The 22,693-nt window shown below is 49.7% G+C and overlaps 1 protein-coding gene across 1 annotated transcript in view; it reads left to right on the plus strand.

The window, feature by feature from the left end:
• Positions 1 to 22,693, plus strand: part of ARHGAP17 (Rho GTPase activating protein 17) — a 40,780-nt gene that overhangs the window by 13,801 nt on the left and 4,286 nt on the right. Inside the window, 19 exon segments of the mRNA XM_059484104.1 lie at positions 3,278 to 3,317; positions 6,750 to 6,854; positions 8,387 to 8,463; positions 9,504 to 9,615; positions 9,818 to 9,894; positions 10,544 to 10,655; positions 11,371 to 11,439; positions 11,594 to 11,675; positions 13,757 to 13,884; positions 14,286 to 14,397; positions 14,916 to 14,997; positions 15,418 to 15,498; positions 16,132 to 16,245; positions 16,596 to 16,687; positions 16,813 to 16,969; positions 18,635 to 18,856; positions 20,312 to 20,484; positions 21,118 to 21,668; positions 21,670 to 21,751. Coding sequence (XP_059340087.1) covers positions 3,278 to 3,317; positions 6,750 to 6,854; positions 8,387 to 8,463; positions 9,504 to 9,615; positions 9,818 to 9,894; positions 10,544 to 10,655; positions 11,371 to 11,439; positions 11,594 to 11,675; positions 13,757 to 13,884; positions 14,286 to 14,397; positions 14,916 to 14,997; positions 15,418 to 15,498; positions 16,132 to 16,245; positions 16,596 to 16,687; positions 16,813 to 16,969; positions 18,635 to 18,856; positions 20,312 to 20,484; positions 21,118 to 21,668; positions 21,670 to 21,751 — 2,468 coding nt within the window.

Below are 22,693 nucleotides of genomic sequence, written 5' to 3' on the forward strand. Positions count from 1 at the left end.
TCAGATACTCTTTAGATGAAGCATTATACATGGAAATGTAAATTCTTTCCCGGTGGAAGATAAACACTTTTTTCGCAGGAATTCCCATCTGCTCTTTCCAGATGTGCAGAGAAGACTTCTGGCCTGGAAGTGTGAAGGAGCTGCAAAATGGCCAAGTCGTTTTGGGGACAAATGACTGAGGTTTTAACCTGTGGGCTGGGAGCTGTCCTGCCCAGCCTGCCTGGGCAGAGCCAGGCTTTGGGCTGCAGCAGAGCCCCGTGGCTGGGCTGGCCTTCAGGCTGGGTCAGAAAGAAGGGAAAAAGTAAGGGGAATTAAAAGGAATTATTCCATAAAGCACTCTGACAGGAGGTCAGTTGGGGGCACATGGAATGCAGTTTTACAATGTCACAGCCAGCCAAAGCATTGTGATTAACGTGTCTAGAATAAAAAGGTACAGTCTTGCCCTGTGAAACCAGTTGGGTTTTTGCTTGGAGTGAGTTAAGGCCATGCCACCCACAGGTAGGAAATGGCACCAGCATTTCTGTCCCATATCCTGTTTCATGCTAAGTACTCTATTTACTGTCTTGAAAAGAAAATTTGCCTGAAGAAGCAAGAGTTTTGTTAGAAATGAGTTTCTCAGTGCCCTGGCACCATGGGGGCACGGCTGGCTCTGCCGAGGGCTTTGGCTGAGCCTGGCAGCTGTGCTGTGCTCAGAGCCTGCCCTGCTGCCAGCCTGAAGTGCTGCTTTCACAGAGTTCAGTACTTTTATCCCATTTGTCATTAAGAGGATTATTGTAGCCATAACAAACGATTGTTCCCTTGTGTTTTTTACAATCGGTCTGTTAAAGGCGCTGCTGCCCTGAGAGCTCAGTGCCAGCTGGTTCATGTCAGGGTTCTGTGGTGCAGCAGAGCAGCTCCAGCTCTCAGGGGCTCCTTTCCCAGGGGAGCAGCTCCATTCTGCTCCAGCAGAGCACAGCAGGTATTTGGGGTTTGGGCACCTGAAGCCTGTGCTGTGCTGCAGGTGGGGTGCCAGCCCTGTGTGCCCAATCCAGCATTCCCAGGGATTTCTTCACTGCTTCGGTTAGATAGCGTGCAAATAAACCCTAGCAAGGGCTGGGGACAGAAGTTTAGCAGTGAAAAAGAAAATCTGATCTTGTTTAGGAGTTTGCTGCTTCCCTGGTTAGCTGGCAGAAGGAATTAGCATCCCTCGAAGTTGCAGTTGGATGGAAACTTCAAACTGGTCATACCTGTAATTCCAGGAGACAGAGGTTAATTCCAGGGAGACAGAGGTTACTGCCAAGGAAGCCAGGTCCCTTTGATGGTTTGCTGCTTTCCCCTGTGCAGAGAGGAGATGGGCTGGCTGCTATCACAGAGCTGTTTTCTTTTTCATGGTTGTGATCACTGAAAAACAACATTATTTAGTGGCTCTTTCTTGGCTTCCTTATTAAAGGTGGAATGTGGGCCTGCAGGAAGGGTGAGGTTTTCCCTGGCTGCATTTCCGAGCCTGACATCAGCAGCAGGGGCTGTTCTGCCCTGCCTGGCCTGGCCCTGCTCCTGCTGCCACCAGGGCTGGGCCAGCATCCCCAGGGAGGACACCTGGGAGTCCCTCGGGGGCTCTGGGCCTGCAGAAACCACATCAGTTTGAGAAAAAGAAATACAAAAATAAATACGATTATTTGAGAAATAAAATACAATTGAGAAAAAGAAATACAATTATTTTGCACTTCACAAATTATCCATACTATGTGGGTAACAACATTTAAACTGGGAGCAAACTTCTGTTGGCCCAGTACTGAGCCACCATTTACCCCAGTGGATAGAACATCCTGGGGAAAAGGAAGGAGAGATCAAACTGTATATTACTCTAAAGTTGTATGGAAGCTCTGTTCTAATGTTTGAGGGGGTTTGAATTAAAGTTGTGGTTGCAGCCGGGTGGGTTATGCAGTGATACAATATAAATATATTAACAATAAGTATAAATAATTGCTCTCTAACAGGATGTCATTTCCGTCACATGAAATGTTTCTGTTTGGGTGGCAGAAAAGTTTATCAATCTTGTCTGTGTTTTCCTCAACAAATAAATATTGCAGTGCTGTCAGAGTATTTCAGCTGCTTTTGTCTGAGTCTGGCTGAGGCTCTTAGCTTTTGCTTTATTCTGGCATTTAATTATTAAACACCTTATGGTTCTCAACTAGTTGAAGCAGATAACGTGCTGTAAAATTGAATTCAAATAAATGCTTTCAAAGCACCAACCCAAACCTGAAGGAATCCTGTCCTTGGAGGCTCTTGGCACGTTCAGCTGCTGAGGGCTGATCAGGAACTCAAGCTTGCTGTGCGTGCCGGGTTTGCAGTGGGTTATTTGACAGATTGCAGGGGCTGATAAAGGCTGGAGTAGCTGAGGGACTCTGGCAGCAGCAGGGGAAACTCTCAGAACAGGAAGAGAGTGTGCTGGAGTCCCTCCAAGTGCTCCCTGGTGTAGATGTGTAGTAACGGTGAGCACGGGGAGGAGAGATTGGGGAAGCTGAATTTATCTTTATTTTATACGCCTGGCAGAGGGAGACTCGATCACTGCTAGAGCCACAGAGCCAGCAACAAATAAAGCTGTGTCAGCACTGAACAATTTCAGTTTGTGAGAGCTGGGCTGGCAGGGTGTGAGGTGTGTGCAGGGACAGACACAGCAGTGCGTCTGCAGCCTTTGGCAGCGTGTGGGAGCCAGCAGGGCTGTGCTGTGGCAGGCAGCCTTTCCTGGGAATGCCATTCATTCTGCTGAGCCTGTCAAGTACCAGAGCCTCTGTTCAGTGCTGGGAGTTGGGCAGGATGAGGGGATGGGGGTTTCTGCTGGAGCCCGGGTGTGTGGGGAGCTACAGGCTGCCATCCCCACTGCTTTGAGGGATAAAGCTCTGCTTTAGTGCTCCAGCTCAGGGAGGGGATGGTGCCTCCCCTGCTCTTCTCATGGCTTTATATTCCTGTACAGTCAGGAGCACTGGCTCAGTTTGCTTTGGGCTGTTCCAGGTGCAGCTGGAGTCACCATTTGGGGCTTGGTGCAGGTGCATTGACCCAGTTTGCATTGGGTTATTCTGTGTGCAGTTGGAATCACCATTTGGTGCTTGTGCAGTGGATTTGTGCTGCAGGCTTTGTGTGTCAGGGTTTCCCAAACCCCCTGGGACAGGTGAACATGGTGCTGTTTGCAGTTATGGGGCCATAACTTGGAACTGAGCAAGTTTTATTGGAATTATTGAGGCAATCTGTGACCCTGAACATGCCAGTTGACTGACAATTGTCTTTTTTCCTCCCTTAGGGCTGAGAGAACAGAGGTGCTCAGTGAAGACCTGTTGCAGGTATTGTAACATGCTTCATATGTATTTTTTTAATGCTGTGATGTGTGAGCTTTCTGAGGTTTGTGGAGAACTTGATGTGGGGAGAAATACTGCACGTGTCAGGGATGGAACCCTGGAGATCCTTGACTTTACAGCACCTGAAATAACAGGTACATTTTGAGTAGAAAAACTCAGTTATTTCTGTTTCTGAGTGCAATCACATGGCTTGGTAGAGTGGAGGAGGAACCACTCCTGCTTTTAATGAGATGAACAGGCCTGCTGAGCCCAGGAGCCATTGGTGCTGGTGATGTGCCAGTCTGGCTGGGGAGGATTAGGAAACCCTGCTGGCCACGGCTGGTTTCTGTCCTCACTGCTTTCACCTGGACACATCAACTGGGCCTTAAGAGAAGGGGCAGAGAAATCCTCCCAACTGCTCACTAATAGAGTCTGTTACTGCTTGAAGTGAGTGTACAAATGCTTCTTGTTTAGCTGTGATACTTGTTCTCAGATTTGTCATGCTGACATCGATTTGTTTGCAGACTTGTCATCTCTGTGCAGATTTATCATCTCATCAAACACGACTCTCATGGTGGAATTGAAGCTGCAACTGTCACATTAGCAGGGGTGACTGATTCCGTGGAGCAGACTTGCCTGCAGACTTGTCCCACATAGCTGTCTTCCCCTATTTCTCTGTGAAGGGTTTGTGAAAGGAACACGAATCAGGGAGGGAAGTCAGGCTGGCTGCTCCTGGACTCAGTGTGGTGCTCATTTCTGGTTCATCAAAGAGCACCTCAGCCTGAGCTCAGGCAGGTGATGGAGGTGCCTCAGGAGGCAGCTGAGGGAGTGTGTCAGCCTTCAGACATGAATTCGGCTCAAATACCCAGAATTACAGAGTCCCAGACTGGTTTGGGTGGAGGGGACCCTAAAGCCCACCCAGTGCCACCCCTGCCATGGCAGGGACACTTCCACTGTCCCAGGCTGCTCCAGCCTGGCCTTGGGGCAGCCACAGCTGCTCTGGGCACCTGTGCCAGTGTAATGGTGACCCGAAACATTTCACCCCCTTTTCAGGGGGTTGCTTTATTTAAACTAAAAATACCTTCCCAATCTGACTAAAAATACCTTCCCAGTCTGACAGTTCTGTTCCTAATTCCTGAGGAGGTGTGCAGCTCAGAGGCACAAAGATGTTAAACACCTTGGTAGCCTGTGAGAGCCCAGCTGCTTTCTGGTTAGCTGCAGAATAGTAACAAGAAGTGAAAGCCAAAAGCTCTGCTGCTCGTTGCCAAAAAAATTTTGCAAGCAAGGCTTTCCCAGGCCCCGAGCAGCCTGGCTACACCCAAGTGGAAGAATTTACTCACTTGTTTGTTTGCTCTTGGGGGCTTGAGCAGGGGCAGGAGGCTCTTATCTAACCCACGGGTTTGGAAACATGGTGCTGCTCACTTCACAAACATGGCTCACACTTGGGCTTTTTTATATTTAGCCCAAGCTTTGCCACAGGATTGTTACAGCTTTTTTTTGTTCTGTTTTCTGAAGGGCTGTGCTCCATTTCAAGTGTCTGTTTAGTGTGTTTCATCTGAAGGCAAGGGCTATAATTCAGTGCTCCAAAGGCCTGTACAATAGCCCTGCTTTCTGGCACGGCCCCGTGGCAGATAATAAAGCAATTGTGTGATGCTCTGTACTCTGGGGATGGCCTGAGGGGACAGACAGCGTGGCCCCTGGGTCACACGGTCACTTCAGAGGTGGCTTGGAGGAGATTAATGCCCTTTGTGGTGTTCTTGCCATCTCTGCCCTAGAGAGCAGATCAGAGAGCAGAGGGCAGGGCTGAAACTGTGGGGTCACGTTCCTGCTGTCAGTCGTGTGCCCTCCCTGCAGCTCAGGGCGCCTGCAAAGAGCCTTGGCAGCTGCAGAGCTTTCCAAGGAGCCCCAGGCAGGGCTGCCCAGCTGTGCCAGGGGCTCAGAGGAGCCTCAGCCCCAGGGTGGCACCTGCTCCACGTGTGGGACACCCTGTGCTCGGTGTCAGAGCTTCTAACTGCCTGGCCTTGCAAAGTGAATTATCCTGTAGCAAAAGGATGGTTTAGAGTGTGGTGGTGGTGTTTGTTCCCTGTGAGGTGGCGCAGGGTGCCCAGAGCAGCCCTGCATCCCTGGCAGTGCCCAAGGCCAGGCTTGGACAGGGCTTGGTGCACCTGGGACAGTGGAAGGTGTCCCTGGCCCTGGATGGGATTTAAGGTCCCTTCCACCCCAAACCATTCCAGGATTTCATTTTGGTTATAACACAACAGAAGTGAATAATCTTATCTGCACCAATAGAGCACAAACAATACCTGCTTGTTCATTGATCTCCTTATGGGCTTTTCCCACCTGGATTTAATTTTGAATTTGTTGCTGCACACTCTGTAGATAAAAGGCAGAGCCTTGTGCTCTCAGAGAAATCTCTGGGCAGTTTCTCTGCAGCTTTTTCTACCCTAATGGATTTCTACTGATCGTTTTGAGCACTTCAACTTGGGTTCATTTTGCCCTCCTGAAAATATAATAAAAGTTATTTTAGAGCTGTATCAAAAACTGGAATCTGTTCAGATTATTTCTACAGATGAAATCTACTTTTTTTTTTTCCCTTGCTTTTTAAATAGAACCCATTCCAAAGGGCCTCCTGTTATTCTTGGTGAGTCATCAAAATGCAGATAAACAGCATTCTTTGGGTGCTGTGCACAGAGAACTCAGTGCCACGAGCAGTTCTGTCCCACTGCTCATCTCTGTGTTTGTTTTTGGTGTTCTTTGAAATAAAATAGTCCAAATTCCTTGCTTAAAATCCCTTAAAAGAACAGTTTATAATGTATATATTTGTCCTATTCACAGGCTGTGTATTAAGCCATGTTTGAATTAGATGCTGATGAACAGAGCTCTTGTTTGGGCTTTGACTCCTATTTTTTAATTCCCCATCCCATTTGAACCTCAGTTGTCTCTCCCTGGAAATTCTGTTTTGCTCAGCATGTGGGAGCTGTGTCCTTGTGTTTAAGAGCCAGGGAAGGACGTGCAGGAGGAGCTTGGGGTCCAGGTTTGTCTCACAAGGTCACAGTGACAATGATGAGTTTTCCCACAGTTTTCTCTCTAAATTGCTGTCTCGGGTACCTGCATGTGCCATTCATCTCAGATGCCAAGTGCCACCCTGATTGCCTTGTGCCAAGCAGGGCAATGCTTTTTCCCTTTCCCACTTTCCAGTGCCGTGAGCTCTGACTGAATCTCTGTGCCACTGAAGAGAAAAACCAATTTCAGTTTCCCCCCAAGCATTTTTGCTGTCAGGCACTTCTCCTAAGCAGCTGCACTTCTTGTAAGCTGGAGAATTTGAGAAATCTGCAGCCCAGAGCTGCGTGCGGTACAGAGGGAAGGTTTTCTGCTGAGGCCAGGGAAATAACTTCTGGTTTTTGTGTTGTTTTCCCTTCCTCCCCTGTGGCTGAGCAGATCGAGAGGCGGCTGGACGCCGTGAGGTCCGTGTGCCACCTGGCCCAGAAGAGGCTGATTGCCTGTCTGCAGGGCCAGCATGGCACTGACCCCGACAAGAGACACGTGAGTACAGCTGGGGGTGCCAACAGGGCAGCACGGCTCTGCCAGGGCAGCACGGCTGTGCCAGAGTGCCAACAGGGCAGCACGGCTCTGCCAGGGCAGCACGGCTGTGCCAGAGTGCCACCAGGGCAGCATGGCTCTGCCAGGGCAGCACGGCTCTGCCAGGGCAGCACGGCTGTGCCAGAGTGCCAACAGGGCAGCACGGCTCTGCCAGGGCAGCACGGCTGTGCCAGAGTGCCACCAGGGCAGCATGGCTCTGCCAGGGCAGCATGGCTGTGCCAGAGTGCCAACAGGGCAGCACGGCTCTGCCAGGGCAGCACGGCTGTGTCAGAGTGCCAACAGGGCAGCACGGCTCTGCCAGGGCAGCACAGCTGTGCCAGAGTGCCAACAGGGCAGCACGGCTCTGCCAGGGCAGCATGGCTGTGCCAGAGTGCCAACAGGGCAGCACGGCTCTGCCAGGGCAGCGCGGCTGTGCCAGAGTGCCACCAGGGCAGCATGGCTCTGCCAGGGCAGCTTGCTGCTGGCACTGGTGGCACTGCAGTGAAACACCAGTGAAACCCCATTGAAACTCCAGTGACACCCCAGTGAAACTCCAGTGACACTGCTGTGACAACCCACTGACACCCCAGGGACAGCCCAGTGAAACTTCAGTGACATCCTAGTCAAATCCCAGAGACAGTCCAGTTAAACCCCAGTGACACCTCAGTGACATCCCAGTGAAACTCCAGTGCCAGCCCAGTACCAGCCCACCCCAGCACAGCCTGGAACAGCTCAGCAGTGCCAGGACACCTCATGTCCCTGCTGGGTGCTGGGGGCTCTCCTGCCCCAGCCAGGGGAGGCAATTGCAGCTCTGCCCCATCCAGGGGAGACAATTGCAGCTCTGCAGCTCTGCCCCAGCCAGGAGAGACAATTGCAGCTCTGCAGCTCTGCCCCAGCCAGGGGAGACAATTGCAGCTCTGCAGCTCTGCCCCAGCCAGGGGAGACAATTGCAGCTCTGCAGCTCTGCCCCAGCCAGGGGAGACAATTGCAGCTCTGCAGCTCTGCCCCAGCTCCTCGGGTCTGGAGCTGCCCTGGCAGCTGAGCTGGCTGGAAATGCTGTTCTGTACACGTTTGGTTCTGCCCTCCTCAGCAAAGCTGTAGTTGGGTTTTCTTAGAGCATCTGAGCCAGAAAGAATTCACATTCACACTTTCCTTTTATTGAGTAACAGTCCTGGAGCAGGGGCACACAGCAGAGAGAGGTGACAAGCTGGGTGCTCAAATCTCAGCTCTAAGCTGTTTATCTCTCCTTGGCAGTGCCTGAGATATGCTTTGGGCCAGTGATTCCAGCTAAAACTGAGAGGAAAGTGCTTTTCAGAGTGTCTGAGAACAGGAGTCCTGGGGCTCAAAACTTGTTGTGACTTGGCATTTTCCTGGAGTCCAGGAATGAGCTGTGTTTGTGTAATAGAAACCATATGGAAGGGGAGCAGAACCTGAGAGGGGATGTGCTGGAAAGAGTGAGCAGCACCAAGCTAAGCACTGTTCCTTGTGTTCCACAGAAAAAGCTTCCTCTCACAGCCCTGGCTCAGAACATGCAGGAGGGCTCCATCCAGCTGAGTGATGAAACTCTGCTGGGGTAAGTGTTTGCCTTTTCACTGCTTGCTGTCTGACATCTCATTGCTGCAGGGCTCCAATTAGAACCTCTGGGTGCACAAAGGCTGGTTTCGGTCTAATAAAACTTAATATTTCTAGTTTCTCTAATCCAAAGGGAGGAACTGTGAGCAAGCAGTTTTTCTGGAATGGTCTGGGGACAAGCTTTAGGCTGAATTGCATTACAGAGGATTCTCTGCTATCATAAAAGCTTTTAAAATGGCTTTTTTCTTTGTGAGTTAGTAGAAATATCATCTCCATTTGAAGTTTAAAATGTTGTGTATTCTACAATTAAACTGCATTCTGCAGGTTTGAATTGATGACCTAAAATAATGTCAATTTGCATTAATGGCTCCTAGTTTAAAGTAGCCCAAATTTATCTATCTTGGAAAAGTGGTTATTTGCAATTAACAGGAAAGTGGCTGAAACAAGTGAACCTCCTTGTGCTGAATTCCTGGAGCCAAGTGGGTTTTCTCCTTGCTGGTGGGAATTCTCATGGAGACAGTGTAGAATGACCTCAGAAACCTCTGAGAGCATATTTCTGAGCCACTGCAGGAGATTCAAACCTGGATAAAAATCTCACAGAGTAGGGGTTTTCCTTATAACAAGCATAAAATGAAGGTCAGGTCATGGGTCTGGAGCCTGAGATGCTGGGAATGGAATTGCTGGGAATTAGGGTGTTAAGATCTTCACATTAAAGGGGCTTAGGAAAAAGTGAAATACTGCATCGAGCAGTTTCTCTGTGAGATGGAAGGATGGGCTTGGAAATAAATACTGACTTTGTGCCCTCAGGGCTGCTGTAATCACCTGGATGTCTGAAAGCCTCCAAAGTGTTGTCATGGCTCAGGAATTTAGGATAAAGAGGTTTAATAAGAGCACTTGCCTGTCCCAGATGGCTCCAAGAGAGCACAGAGCAATTGAAGGGTTGCTTTGCTTTCTACAGCACAAAGCTTTGCAAAGCTCTGCTCTGCCTTCAATCCTCCTTCAGTCAGTAACTGCCTTGACAGATTTCTGTAATTCTTACAGGAAAATGCTGGATACCTGTGGGGATGCAGAGAATAAACTGGCAATGGAGCTCTCCCAGCATGAAGTACAGATTGAGAGGGAAGTTATAGACCCACTGTGCCTGCTGACAGAGGTGAGACAGCTCTGCCTGAGAGGGGAACACACCTGGACTGATGCATAAACTGAGCAGAAGTGGTTTATCTCAGTGCTGGCACTAAAAAACTGCTTTAAGGAGCCCTGTGTTAGTGGTGGAAAGTGGGTATGAAACGTACAATATGTGATTTGTTACAGTGCACAATTTAAAATGGAATGTAAGCGCCTAATTCTCATTTCAGACAGAGATCCCAAACATTCAGAAGCAGAGGAAGCAGCTTGCAAAGCTGGTGCTGGACTGGGATTCTGCAAGGGGAAGGTAGGAGAGCATTTTAGTTCCTGGCTGCTTTTCTGTCCATGTGAGCTCCTTGTTGGCATCTGATGGCTCCTGCTCTGCTCTGGTGCTTGCTCCTGAAATGCAGCTGTGAGCAGGCAATGGGTGAAAAAAGACAAACTTTCATTTCAGTTACACCAGGAGAGGATCCATGAGTGCTAGATCCAAACAGAATCAGGATTTCAGAGTCCTTACATGCCTGTATACAACTGGAAAAATGTTGGGAACTCATCCAGTTTCCAGTTCATACAAGTGTTTAACTTAAATAAGGAATCACTGGAGTTCTCAGCTTGAATAGGGAACAGGAGCTGTGTGGAGCCATCTCCTTGGGAGGCTCCTGGGTTTTCCATGAGTGCCTCTGGATGGTTTTACCCTCCCTGAGAGCTGGGGCAGCCATTTTCAGCATGTTCCACACCCATGTTATGGGGCAGACACAGGGCCCTGATGATTTTTATAGCTGCTGGTGGGTTATGTCAGCATGTCATGACTGGTGTGTTTGGAACCTTTGGTTCTGTTGGAAAACCTCTGGAACTGTGGGGATTGTTCCTTTAGAGAGAAACCAGTTCCAAGGGAGCCACAAGTGCAGATTTGTGTTGAATATTGATTCTCACAGACTGAAATTTTTCTTCCCCAGATACAACCAAGCCCACAAAACTTCAGGAACAAATTTCCAAGTGCATCCCTCAAAAATAGAATCTCTTAAGGAAGAGATGGATGAAGCTGGGAATAAAGTAGAGCAGTGCAAGGTAAGGACAGGATGAGTGTCCCTTCCCCAGCTGCCATGGAATTGCCCACTTGTGCAACTGCAAATCATGTGGCTGTGACAGTGCCTGTCCTGGGGGCATTTCATGCCAGCTGATCTCTGGATTGCTGCAGTTCAATGAGGAACTCCATCCAGGCTGTTTCTAGGTTGGGTATTGGACATTTTCATGCCAGCTGATCTCTGGATTGCTGCAGAACTCCATCCAGGCTGTTTCTAAGCTGGGTGTTGGACATTATTTTCAGTTTCAGTCTGCGCCAGCTGTGTCCTGGCCATGAATGAATGCTCAGGGTGCCTGGGTGCTCCAGTAGGAGGCACCTGGAGGAAACTGAAGCTGGGCCACCCCAGGACCTGTGACACCCCTGAGCAGCTCACATTCATTTTCACTTCTCAGCAGCAAATGCTCCATTGAGTACTGAGAACTGAAACCATTTTTATTAGTACTTGTCTTGAGTGCTGTAAATACAGGACTGAATGGCAATGTGTCCTTGACTGAAGGGGCAAACTGCTTTGCTGCATAAACCAGAGTTAAGATTCTGAAATCAATTTGAAGAAGTGATTGAAGCTTGAAGAGCACTTGGATCAGAGCAGGTGCATCACAGCTCCTCAGTTCAAACTTCCTGCAGGCAAAATAAACAGTGAACGAGTGTGTCAGATTTGAGATGAGTAAACGTGCTGTCCTGTTGCCCATGTTTCCCCAGGATCAGCTGGCTGCAGACATGTACAGCTTTGTGTCCAAGGAGGGGGAGTACGCCCGCTGCTTTGTCACGGTGAGTGCTGCCCCTGGGCTCTGCTCCTGCACAGCTGGCCACACACACTGGGCTCTCACAGGTGCCATTTGTGTGCTAAACCTTTAGTCTTGTCTTATGTGCTCATCAGAAGCTAATGCTCTTTTTGTTTTTAAAATGTGGCTTCTGTTCTCAGTTATTAGAAGCACAAGCAGATTACCATAGAAAAGCATTAGCAGTCATAGAAAAGGTCCTCCCCGAAATTCAAGCCCATCAAGGTAAAGTAACCTGTGCTCTGGCTGATGCTTCTCCTTGCCTGTGCCACCTATGCACAATATTCTCCTCCTCTATCTCGATTCTCTTGCATGCACACTGATTTAATGAGGCCATTTTGAGCTGCTTAACAATTTTACATTCCCGAGCATAATTCCATCTTCCTGTTCTCCAGAGTTCTCCAGCCATGTTTAACACACTAATCAAAGATTAATTAAGGATCTCCCTGGTACCCAGGAGGGTAAAGGAAGGATTTTTCTGTTTGCTTACCTGTTTTCCTTGTGCCCTTTTGCTGAGTCACAGCTGGCTCTCCAGGCCAATGGAAGTGTCACTGTGATTTGGTTCTTGAGTGATTACAGGTGATTATCAGGAAAACTCCATGGATTTTAAGGAGCTGGATTTTTTCCCCTCGTTTTGGGCAATCCTATTTCCCAATGTGCACTGCATGCAGGGAAATTGAGAGTTTAAGTTCTTGTGCTGATTATCAGCTGTTAAAAAATGAATTGTACAGCTTCATTTCTTCCCCAAGAAGAACTGGGACTGCTGCCAAGCTTCCACTGCCAGGGGACTTTCTTTGGGATGAAGATGCACTGTGTGTTTTGGAAACTACTCCCCAAAATGTTGGCTGTACTGTCCCTGAATCTTTGGAGCAATAGGTGAACAGAGTCTGAGGGAAATACAGTCTGAGCTGAGGCAGGCTCAGGTACCTCCAGCTGATGCAGGTTGTTAAAGATGAACCAATTCAAGACATAAATCAGTGGGAGCATTGTGGAAATGGTGTGGGATATCTGCACTCTGTGGGAGAGGAGGTGGTGCTGCTACAGCAGCAGGGCTCAGCAGGCTGTGCAGAAGGTTCTTTGTGGATATGGCTGCTTGAAATTTGTTATTTTGCATGGAATTTGGGACAGGGCAGCTGAGCAGCAAAGGCTTCAGGTCTGGCCTCCCTAGAAGGAGCCATGGTGGCCAAGTGCTGAGTGCAGGGAATTTCTCACCTGGTGTTCCTGGTGTCAGAATCCCGTGAAGGTTTGGGTTCAAGGGACCCTAAACCCACCCAGTGCCACCCCTGCCATGGCAGGGACACCGTCCACTGTCCCAGGTGCTCCCAGCCCTGCCCAGCCTGGCCTGGGCACTGCCAGGGATGGAGCTGGCACTCAGAACAAGGGCTGAGCTTTCCTTTCCTAATGTTGCTGTAATTTGCAGAGGTTGGGAAATGCCTTGTGCATCTCATGGCATGTTAACAAATGAGAGGGACTAAAACAGGACAAGGGAGGTGATTGATGTGGTTTTGTAAAGAAAAGGGGTGAATTAAATCCTTTGCAGAAACACATTGCCTTCAGAGCACTCTTTGAAGTCCTCTGAAGTTTTTGTCCTTCTTGGCCTCTTTTCCACATAAAAGAAATAACACATCTGTACTAACAATAACCTTTTACATCTGCATTCTTTCAGTTAAAGTAGCAGAAATGGGTCAGAACATAAATTACAGGAAAGAACAAATTCACATTCAATTTGGAGAAATTTGTTCAAATTGGAGTTAAACTAGAGTTGAAGAATTAAATTGAAAATTTGAATGTTATGGTGCTGGGCTGTTACCATGGTAGTTCTGATGTGATACACTGGGGCTGTTAACATCCATTGTAATTTGCTGATTTAAGGGATCAAATTTAAGGAATAAAACAGCTCAGTTTTTATTCACTTTAAATACAGTTAAAACCAAAATCAGCCCAGGTCATGCGGTCTGGACAAGATTTTCCTCACAGATTCTTGCAGAGCCAAATCAGTGTTACTGGAACATGCAGCCTTGTGCTGGCACTTGCTGAGGTTTGTTATTTGTAATTCCAGTTACACACAGAGTTTGTATGTGATATTCCATCCAGAAAGATGCAGAAGTATTTTTTTCTTGACCACCAGCAGCTCATTTTCTCTTTGCTCATGATCCAAGGGACTTTACCAATCAAGGGCTGTAAAACTCCTGCTGTAGCCTGAACATTTCTGTGCTGTACTAGAGGCTTTCCTCTCTTCTTGCCTGGGCTGTGGTTCAAGGCTTTGGTAGATATCCTGCTCAGTGTTTTGCTACTCTCCAAATTAGACAAATGGACTGAAAAGCCAGCCTTTGGAACCCCCCTGGAAGAGCACCTGAAGCGCAGCGGGCGGGAAATCGCAGTGCCCATCGAAGCCTGTGTCATGATGCTGCTGGAGACTGGCATGAGAGAGGAGGTGGGTGATGCCAGGCCAGGTCACAGGGGTGAGAGAGGAGCTGGGTGATGCCAGGTCACAGCTCAGGAACGGGGGAAAGAGGCCCCAGTGAAGCTCATAAACTGGGATCTGTTTGTTAATAGGTTCCTTAACTAATTTCGTCATTTAGGAGTTGGTAAATGTTTTGCAATAGGATAACCTCAGCACTGTGTGAAGTATTTTGGAAGTGGACGCACCTACAGTGAAATTAGGGTGGGCCAGGGGTGGGACAGAGCTGAACCATGGTCAGGTGGCAGTGACAGGGCACATGAGGGGCCAGCTGGGTCACAGTTGTCAGGGAAGGCACCAGAGCTGGAGTGTTCTGTTGTAAAACTGTGCCCATGTGTGCTTACCAATCATTCTGTTTTATTTCTCTGGTGCAGGGCTTGTTCAGAATTGCTGCTGGAGCCTCCAAGTTAAAAAAGCTGAAAGCTGCCCTGGACTGTTCCACGTCCCAGCTGGATGAGTTTTACTCAGATCCCCACGCTGTGGCAGGTATTGGGGTGTTCTGCATGCAATCCAGGTGTAAACTGACACAGCACAGGTTCCTGCTGCTCAGGGGGTATCTCCACACTTACACTGGGAGAAGGGACAGTCAGTGGAAGGTTCACTGCACAGTTTGACACAGATAAGTGTAGGGTACCCATACTGATCACAGCTGCTGTATTTGTGACTATGGTGTGTAAAATTCAGGTGATCACAATGGCCCAGCTGCCATGACAGTGTTAACCTGGTCAGGGTAGGTTAGAGCTGTGTGTAGACCTTCAGTACATCTTGATAAGAAGTCCTTTGTCCTGAAGGGATGATTGAGAGTTTTACAGCATGTTTCTGTCAAATTGCACCAATTCCTGACTGACCCTTTGTGCTGAGATCTGAGCAAGTGTCAGGTCTGGCCACTTTCCCTGGTACTTGGAATTCCCTGCACAGATAAAACTGCAAAGTGAGGGCAGGAATTTTCCCTGGAGTGTGAAATCAGTGGCTGAGGAGCCAACCTGTCCCTGTCTGCTTTGCAGGTGCCTTGAAATCCTATCTGAGGGAGCTGCCAGAGCCTCTCATGACCTACAGCCTGTATGAGGAGTGGACACAAGCTGCCAAGTAAGCATGCTAGAAATAGCTGTGGAGGAAGTCATGCTGCATATCTCTGTTAAATTTGATTCTTCATAGATGAATTCAGAAGAAACAGCCAAGCTCACACAGTTATTTATTATTTCACTAACGGGTATTTTGTGTAACAAATTATTTTAAATAATAAATAGCTTAATAAAAATTGCACAAAATGTGGTGAAATACGTACCTTTTTTAGCTATTAGGGCTGCTTCACGCTGCTGGCTGCACAGTATTGATGCTCAAGCAGTTTTGTTGCAGGTAAAGACAATTCAGGGATCTGACAAGCAGGTTGCTGAGTACAAACATTTCTTTGATATAAATGGAAGTTGATACCATCATCTCTTTGTCACTGCAGGAACCAATTCCTGCCCTGAAAGTAAGATGCCATGGCATTTTTTGTCCTTTCAGTATTCAGGACCAGGATAAGAAGCTGCAGGAGCTGTGGAGGATTTGTAACAGATTACCTGAGCATTACCGAGTTAACTTCAGGTAGGTGAGAGCATCTCTTAGCTCAGCTGCTTGGCACCCCAAAGCCAGTTAAACTAAACTCTGATCCAGGTGTGCTGTTCTGGCCAAATTCAGTGAGATTTATAAAATACCTCTTGTTTCATGCAGCAGTGGCCACGCACAGGTGGTGTCCTCAGATTGATTCCCTATTGGCCTTCAGGAAATAGTGATGCACAGAGCCTTTCTGCTTATGGCTCATGCTCTGCTCTTTGCTGTAGTCTTAGAAATCACCTGGATCTGTCTTAAATATCTCATTTTTCCTTTTGGTTTTGTGTTTTGGAAATGAACCGGAACAAAACCAGCTCTGGTGGTTCCTAGAAGCATTGAATTTCCATCACAGGACATGAAACTAGCTGAAATGAAGGGTTTTTCTCTGGAAATGTAACATTTCTGTGGTTCTGTTTTGCTAAGATGGGAGCTGCTTTCTTTGCTACCCAGTTCAACTTTTATGAGTCAGGAGCAGAAGCTTTGGGCAGCTGCCAAGCGAGAGGGCTGCTCGTCTCATTTCCGTCTTGTTGGGAGCTCTCTGTACAAGCTCTTCAATTTTTATTTACGTGTTTTCAACAAGAAACGCTCCTGGTTCCTGCTCTTTAATGATTTCTTTCCTTTTTGAAGGTATTTAATCAAATTTTTGGCCAAGCTTGCCCAGAACAGTGACATTAACAAAATGACACCGAGCAACATCGCCATAGTCCTGGGCCCCAACTTGCTGTGGGCAAAGAATGAAGGGTGAGTTCTTTTAAGAAAGCCACAAAGCAGAATGGGGTGAAGCTGGAGAATTGATAGATTTAAACCCTTTAGCAAGGAATTTAGCAATTCACAGCAGCAGACTATTTACCTAAAAAATACTTCAAGTGTTCTTTCAGGCCATGCCTCGAGGTCCTTTGAGGCTGGAGGGTTTTAGGGGTGCTTCAAAAGCTCTGAGTGGTCTGGAGTCCAGCACAGTTGCTCTTTCTCTGGTACTGAGGAGCTGATCCGTCACGCTTAGCCTAAGTTGTCATTTAGGTAGTCTGAATTGATTTTCATTTTCTCACTTTGATGGAACTCTGAATAAAGCGTTGTTCACATGTCTCCTGCAGATCCCTGGCTGAGATGGCAGCAGCCACGTCGGTGCACGTGGTGGCAGTTATTGAGCCCATCATCCAGCATGCAGACTGGTTCTTCCCCGGAGGTGAGTTGTGCCCCAGCCCAGCAGTGTCACACTCCCCTCCAGCTCAGCCTCAGTGGCTTGTGCAGTGGGGCACCCTTGGGATGTGCGTGTGTGTCTGAGCAGGCATTCTGTCTGTCCCTCTTCAGATGAGGATTTCAACGTGTCTGGGGCCTTTGTGGCAGTTCCTGCTGTAAATTCCAATCACTTGTCACACACTGGGAATGACTATGAATGTGGGACCCTGGAGAGGAAGAGGCCCCTGAGCATGACTGTGATGGAAGGGGATTTGCTGAAGAAGGAAAGGTAGGTGTAATTCTCACCTTGGGGATCCATTACAGCCCTCTTCCAGTGAGGCTTCAATCAGACACCTTCACTGGTGTCAGGAGAGGAATTTCATGGAAATGCTGTAGATAACAATAGTGATTTATTCCCTGTTGCTGCAGCCTGAGGATGGCTCAAAGGTAATGTACTGTTATTCCTTCCAGTCACACTCCATGCATGACAAATCCCAAGCAGATATTGCTGCTCCCAGTCTCCATTCTCCTGCACACACTGGGGTTGGTGTGAGATTCACTGAAACAGAAGTGTCTGCAGTAGCCTCTCTAGTCTCTAACTTCTGGTATCCCATGGCTTCTCTTTCAAAGCCCAAAAGCTGAGGTGGTGTTACCTGGTGCCTTCATGATAAGACTTCTGAGTTGATATGGTACAGTATTGCCACAGCAAGCAGTAGAATGCTAAAAACCCCCAGTAAAACGTGCTGTTTCCCATATAACATGTAGTGTAACGTTCATTCTTATCACTCATCGTGAGTATTCAAGTGATGTGCTTGTTTCTAGCTGTTGATGCAAATGTTGTTACCTGTCAGCTGTGACCAGCCACATGCAAATTTGTCAGCACTCACAGAGGAAGAAGAAAGTCAGTTCAAGATTCAGTGTTTATCACAACAAGAATAAAATTATTTCTAGGATGAATGTGCTGTATGCATTCTAAAATCTGTTAGAGTTGGGGTCTGTTTCTCCACTGTTCTCCTTGAAACACAAATAGAACGATTTGGGTTGGAGAGGACTGTAAGGATCTCTCATTCCAGCCCCCAAATCACAGCCTGTATCCAGTAGCTTTTTTTTAAATCTCTGCTGCAACTTAGCGTGTGATAGAAACAAACTTCATGTGGCAGAATACATGTAGTGAGGAGCTACCAACCGTGGTATGTGAGGAAACGTCTGTATTTACATGTGAGATCCCAGTGCTCTGACCTCATTGTCATCAGTGTTTGTCTCCAGATGTCACTGAGTCGTTTGTTCTTATCCCTCTGTGGGGATGAGCCAAATCCTGTTGCATGTCTTAACCTTGCTGGTGTTGTGCAGCCGCTGGGGGCTCTAACAAACACCATGGTGTGGTGCAGCCAGTGGTGACTCTAACATCCTGGTGTGGTGCAGCCTGTGCAGGCTCTGACACCATGGTGTGGTGCAGTCACTGGGGGCTCTAACATCATGGTGTGGTGCAGTCACTGGGGGCTCTAACACCATGGTGTGGTGCAGTCACTGGGGGCTCTAACATCCTGGTGTGGTGCAGCCTGTGCAGGCTCTGACATCCTGGTGTGGTGCAGCCTGTGCAGGCTCTAACACCATGGTGTGGTGCAGCCTGTGCAGGCTCTAACATCCTGGTGTGGTGCAGCCTGTGCAGGCTCTAACACCATGGTGTGGTGCAGCCTGTGCAGGCTCTAACACCATGGTGTGGTGCAGTCACTGGGGGCTCTAACACCATGGTGTGGTGCAGTCACTGGGGACTCTAACACCATGGTGTTGTGCAGCCAGTGGTGACTCTAACAAACATCACGGTGTGGTGCAGCCAGCTGTTCCTCGTCGCTGCTTTGCATGTGGGGTTTGTCTGGGGGGGGGACGCCCCGAGCCGTGCTGCAGCAGCCCCGGGGTGGCCGCCTGCTGTGTTCACTCTCTGTTCTCTCTGTAGCTTTGGTGTGAAGGTGCTGGAGCTGTCAGTGACCCCGCGGCGGTGTGGCACAGTGAGCAGAAAGCTCACCTCGCCCGCCTTCCAGCCGCCCCTGCCGCCCTGCGAGCCCTCGGGGGCTGAGCCCTGCCCGCCCTCGGGGGCTGAGCCCGGCCCCGGGGCTGGCCCCGCTCCCTCTGCTGCCCCAGCAGAGCAGCCCCCGGCTCCAGGCACTGAGGATGCCAGGTAAGAGGCACGGCTTCACTGGCAGCAGCTTGGCAGCGGCTCTGGCAGCGACCTGGTATCACCTGTGCCCCTGGGATGTGCCCTGCAGGTGTGGGCAGCACTGCCCTGGTGCCACCTGTGCCCCTGGGATGTGCCCTGCAGGTGCTCTCCTGCCACCAGTATGGCTCCACAATTGGGCTTCTGAAATAACACACAGAATTGGTTTTACACACCGAATTGGTCTTACACAATAGCATCCATGGTTCTGGGTGTTCTGCAATTCATCTGCTAATATAACATACGCAGCTCTGTCTGTTGTGGAGCTCATCTTCTAGCACACTGCAATTCTTGGGGGAAAAAATGGTGATGAAAAATACACTCTGTTTCTGCTGCCCACACTGACCCTCCCAGGTTATGTTCTGGAGATGTGCACAGAGGTGATACCAGTTTGCTGCTGAAAGAGCAAAACTTACAATGGCAATACCAGAAACCTGTTGGCCCTGTTTGTTGTTTCTTGTTTGTTGTTATCTGTTTATGTCTTGTTTTGTTTATTTGTGTGTAGCAGGTGTTAGTGATGTGCAGACTTACTTACAGGAGACCTGGGAGTCAGTTTATCATATTTCAGAATTAGTTCCTTTAGGACAAGTAGCTACACAGGCTCTTTGCAGTTTAATTTCTCTTGAAGCTCTGTGCTCATGAACTCCAGGGCTAATTGCAGCAGCCTGAGTTCCTCCTGTGAGGGGTGGAAGCAGCACTTTGCTGTCAGCTCCCCAGTGCTCTGAGAGCTGTGACAAACCACGTGTGAAGCCTCCAAATGTCGGCCTCAGGGTGAAGCCCCACCGTGGGGTTGGATGCAGCGCTGGTTCTTGTGCACAGAGGTCGTTCTCAGGTGACATATTTACAAAACCTGCTCGTTTGGAAATCCCCTGCACACCACTATTTCCTCCACAGATGGTTTTTGTGGCAGAGGCAGCTGAAATGAAACCTCAGGGGTCATGTGTGAAAGTTGCACTTAAAATCTGCACAGGCTCTGTGCAAGTACTCACAGTTTGCTAACAGCACCTGGAGAAACTGCACAGTGCCAGTGGAAGTGAATAAAGCCAGTCCTTTGGAGGGCTAAATTGCTGTAGGTGGCTCTAAATACAAAGCAGTGAGAGAAGCCTGCAGGTGCACAGCCACAGGAGGGACCCTGCCCAGACCCACCCCAGCTGGCTCATCCTCCATCATCCCCATCAGCCAACACTGCCTCAGCATCCACCACTGAGCCACCAAGTGCCACATCCACATGTTTTTAACCCTTCAGGGGCTGTGACTCCACCCCTTCCCTGGGCACCTGTGCCAGGGCTTGGCAATTCTTTCCATGAGAATTGTTTCCTCTGTCTGATGCACAGCACGGTTTGTAAGGGAGCAGCTGCAGCTGAGCCACACAAGGCATCGAGGTTACACCATCTCTGACGTGGGCTCTTTCCTTTGCAGCACCTCCAAATGCAAGGAGAGCACGAGTGCAGCCACTCCTCCCCCGGTGAGGAACGGGCAGGCAGCCCCAGCCCCAGCCCCGGGCCCGGGCCAGGCAGCGCCCAGCAGCTCCCAGCTCGGTGTCAGCCAGCCCCAGAACGCTGCTGGGCCCAGTCCCCACGCCCTGAGGAGAGGTGGGTGCTCGTTGCTTTCCAGGCAATGTGTTCCAAGCCTTGAGGTGCTGCAGGAATGCTGCTGAAATCACTTTATCAGCATCTCTGCCCTTGCACAGGCAGCACTTTATTCTGTTGGCTTGTCCCCAGGGCCTGGCTGTAAAGCAGCTGTGACTTTTGGACTCTCTGAATGGTGACAGTGTCACCAGTGCTGTTTAACAAACTCTCAAAAGCTATTGATCAGTAAATGCTTGTACTTGATAATGCAACACTTCATTTTGATAACACAGCTGGGCTTTTTTGTGCTGTTGATTGTTCTCTTTGAGAGCTTGGTTTGGAATCGAAGAATCCCAAAATGCTTTGGGTTGGAAGGGACTTTAGAACTCCTCTTGTTCTGTCCTCTGCCATGGGCAGGGACACCTTCCACTGTGCCAGGCTGCTCCAAGCCCTGTCCAGCCTGGCCTTGGGCAGTGCCAGGGATCCAGGGGCAGCCACAGCTGCCCTGGGCACCCTGCACCTGCCTCAGCACCATCACAGGGAGCAATTCCTGCCCAATATCCCATCTAACCCCAGCTCCTGGCAGTGGGAAGCCATTCCCCACGTCCTGTCACTGCCCAGTCCCCGATGCTGACATGTCCCCTCTTCTCTCCACAGCTATGAAGAAGCCTGCACCAGCCCCCCCCAAGCCAGCCAACCCCCCCCCGGGACAGCCAGGCAGCCAAAGCTCTTCCCCAGCTGCTCAGCCTCCTTCTGTCTCTCCCAAAGCCCCGGGCAGGAGCTCCTCTCCTCCTGCCCAGCACGCAGCCCCAGGAGCAGCCCAGACCCCCTCTCCCTGCCAGGTTTCTGCCCCTCGCAGGTACTCCAGCAGCCTGTCCCCTCTGCAGGCCCCCAGCCACCCACCCCCGCAGCCCCCGGCCGCGGCCACTCCCCCCCTGCAGCCCAAGGGCGGCACCAGCAGCAGCAGCAGCAGCGGCAGCAGCAGCCAAGCATCTCCCGGTGAGCAGGGCCTGGATGCGCCCCCCTGCTCCCCGTCCGTGCCCCTGCCGCAGACCCCCACCCCTCCCGACACGCCCCCGCTGGGCAAGCACGCGGGCAGCGCCCCCGCCGTGCCCCCCGAGCCCTGCCCGGCCCCGTGCCCGCCCCAGGGCGGCACCCTGCCCCGGCCCCGGCCCGTGCCCAAGCCCCGCAACAGACCCAGCGTGCCGCCCCCCGCCGCACCCGCCCGCGCAGCCGCCCGCCGATGGGAGTGCTGCAAACCCCCCCCCGACGGCCTCCAGGATGGTCACAGGTGAGTGCATCATCATCCTCCCCCGCTGCTGGCTGTGGGGATGCCAGGGAACCAGGTGGAGATGGAGATGGAGTGGGGGGAGCTGGGCAGCACTAATCTCAGTTAAAATGCTCACAGCTCATTCCCGGTTAGTGATGGAGTGGGGGGGGATCTGGGGAAGCACAAATCTCAGTTAAAATCAGAACTCATTCCCAGTTAGTGCCCCCTCCAAAGCGCTGATGGAGCTGGGGGGAGCTGGGCAGCACAAATCTCAGTTAAAATACTCCTAGCTCATTTCCAGTTAGTGCCCACCCAGCTGCTCTGCACACGAGGGTGTCCTTCCTCAGGCAGAAGTGTTTGGGGGCAAATGGAGATGAACTTTTGTTGGTTTTTTTATTCCTGTTTGGAAGCTTAACACTGTGACAGCAGCTCCAGCTCAGCATCTTGGCAGTCAGTTCTGCTTGGACATCTGTTGCCAAAAAAGCAAATATTTAGAGGAGGGAGAAGATGTAGCCAAGGATGGTGGATTTCAGCACATACTGAGATAAGGAAAGGGCATGAGTGGTCACTGACACGTGTTCTAGTAGGCAAAACATGCAGAGGATGTTTTACCTTATGAGAACAGAGCCTTCTGATGTGCATTTAAGTTGGACATCCAGAAGCTGAAGAATCAGTTGTATTAAACTGTATTTCTTAGGTCAGTATTTATAGAGCCTGACATTTTAAGTGCAGTCTTTGTTTTAAGACAACCATGAAATAAAGAGAAACTTTTGTCTTGTCACAGAAGCTTCATGAAGCTTGTAGTTACCAGTTTGGTTGGGATTATGTTACTTTAATAAAGTTTATTTTTTTTAAATGTAGTTCCTGAGGCCATTCAAAACCAGCAGATTCTGGAATGTTTTCCTGCTGAGTCACTGCTTATTCTGGGAAATTCTGAAGGGAGAGATACTGGATGTGGGAGAC

This window comes from Ammospiza nelsoni, chromosome 17, assembly GCF_027579445.1.
Source record: "Ammospiza nelsoni isolate bAmmNel1 chromosome 17, bAmmNel1.pri, whole genome shotgun sequence".
Lineage (NCBI taxonomy): Eukaryota > Metazoa > Chordata > Aves > Passeriformes > Passerellidae > Ammospiza > Ammospiza nelsoni.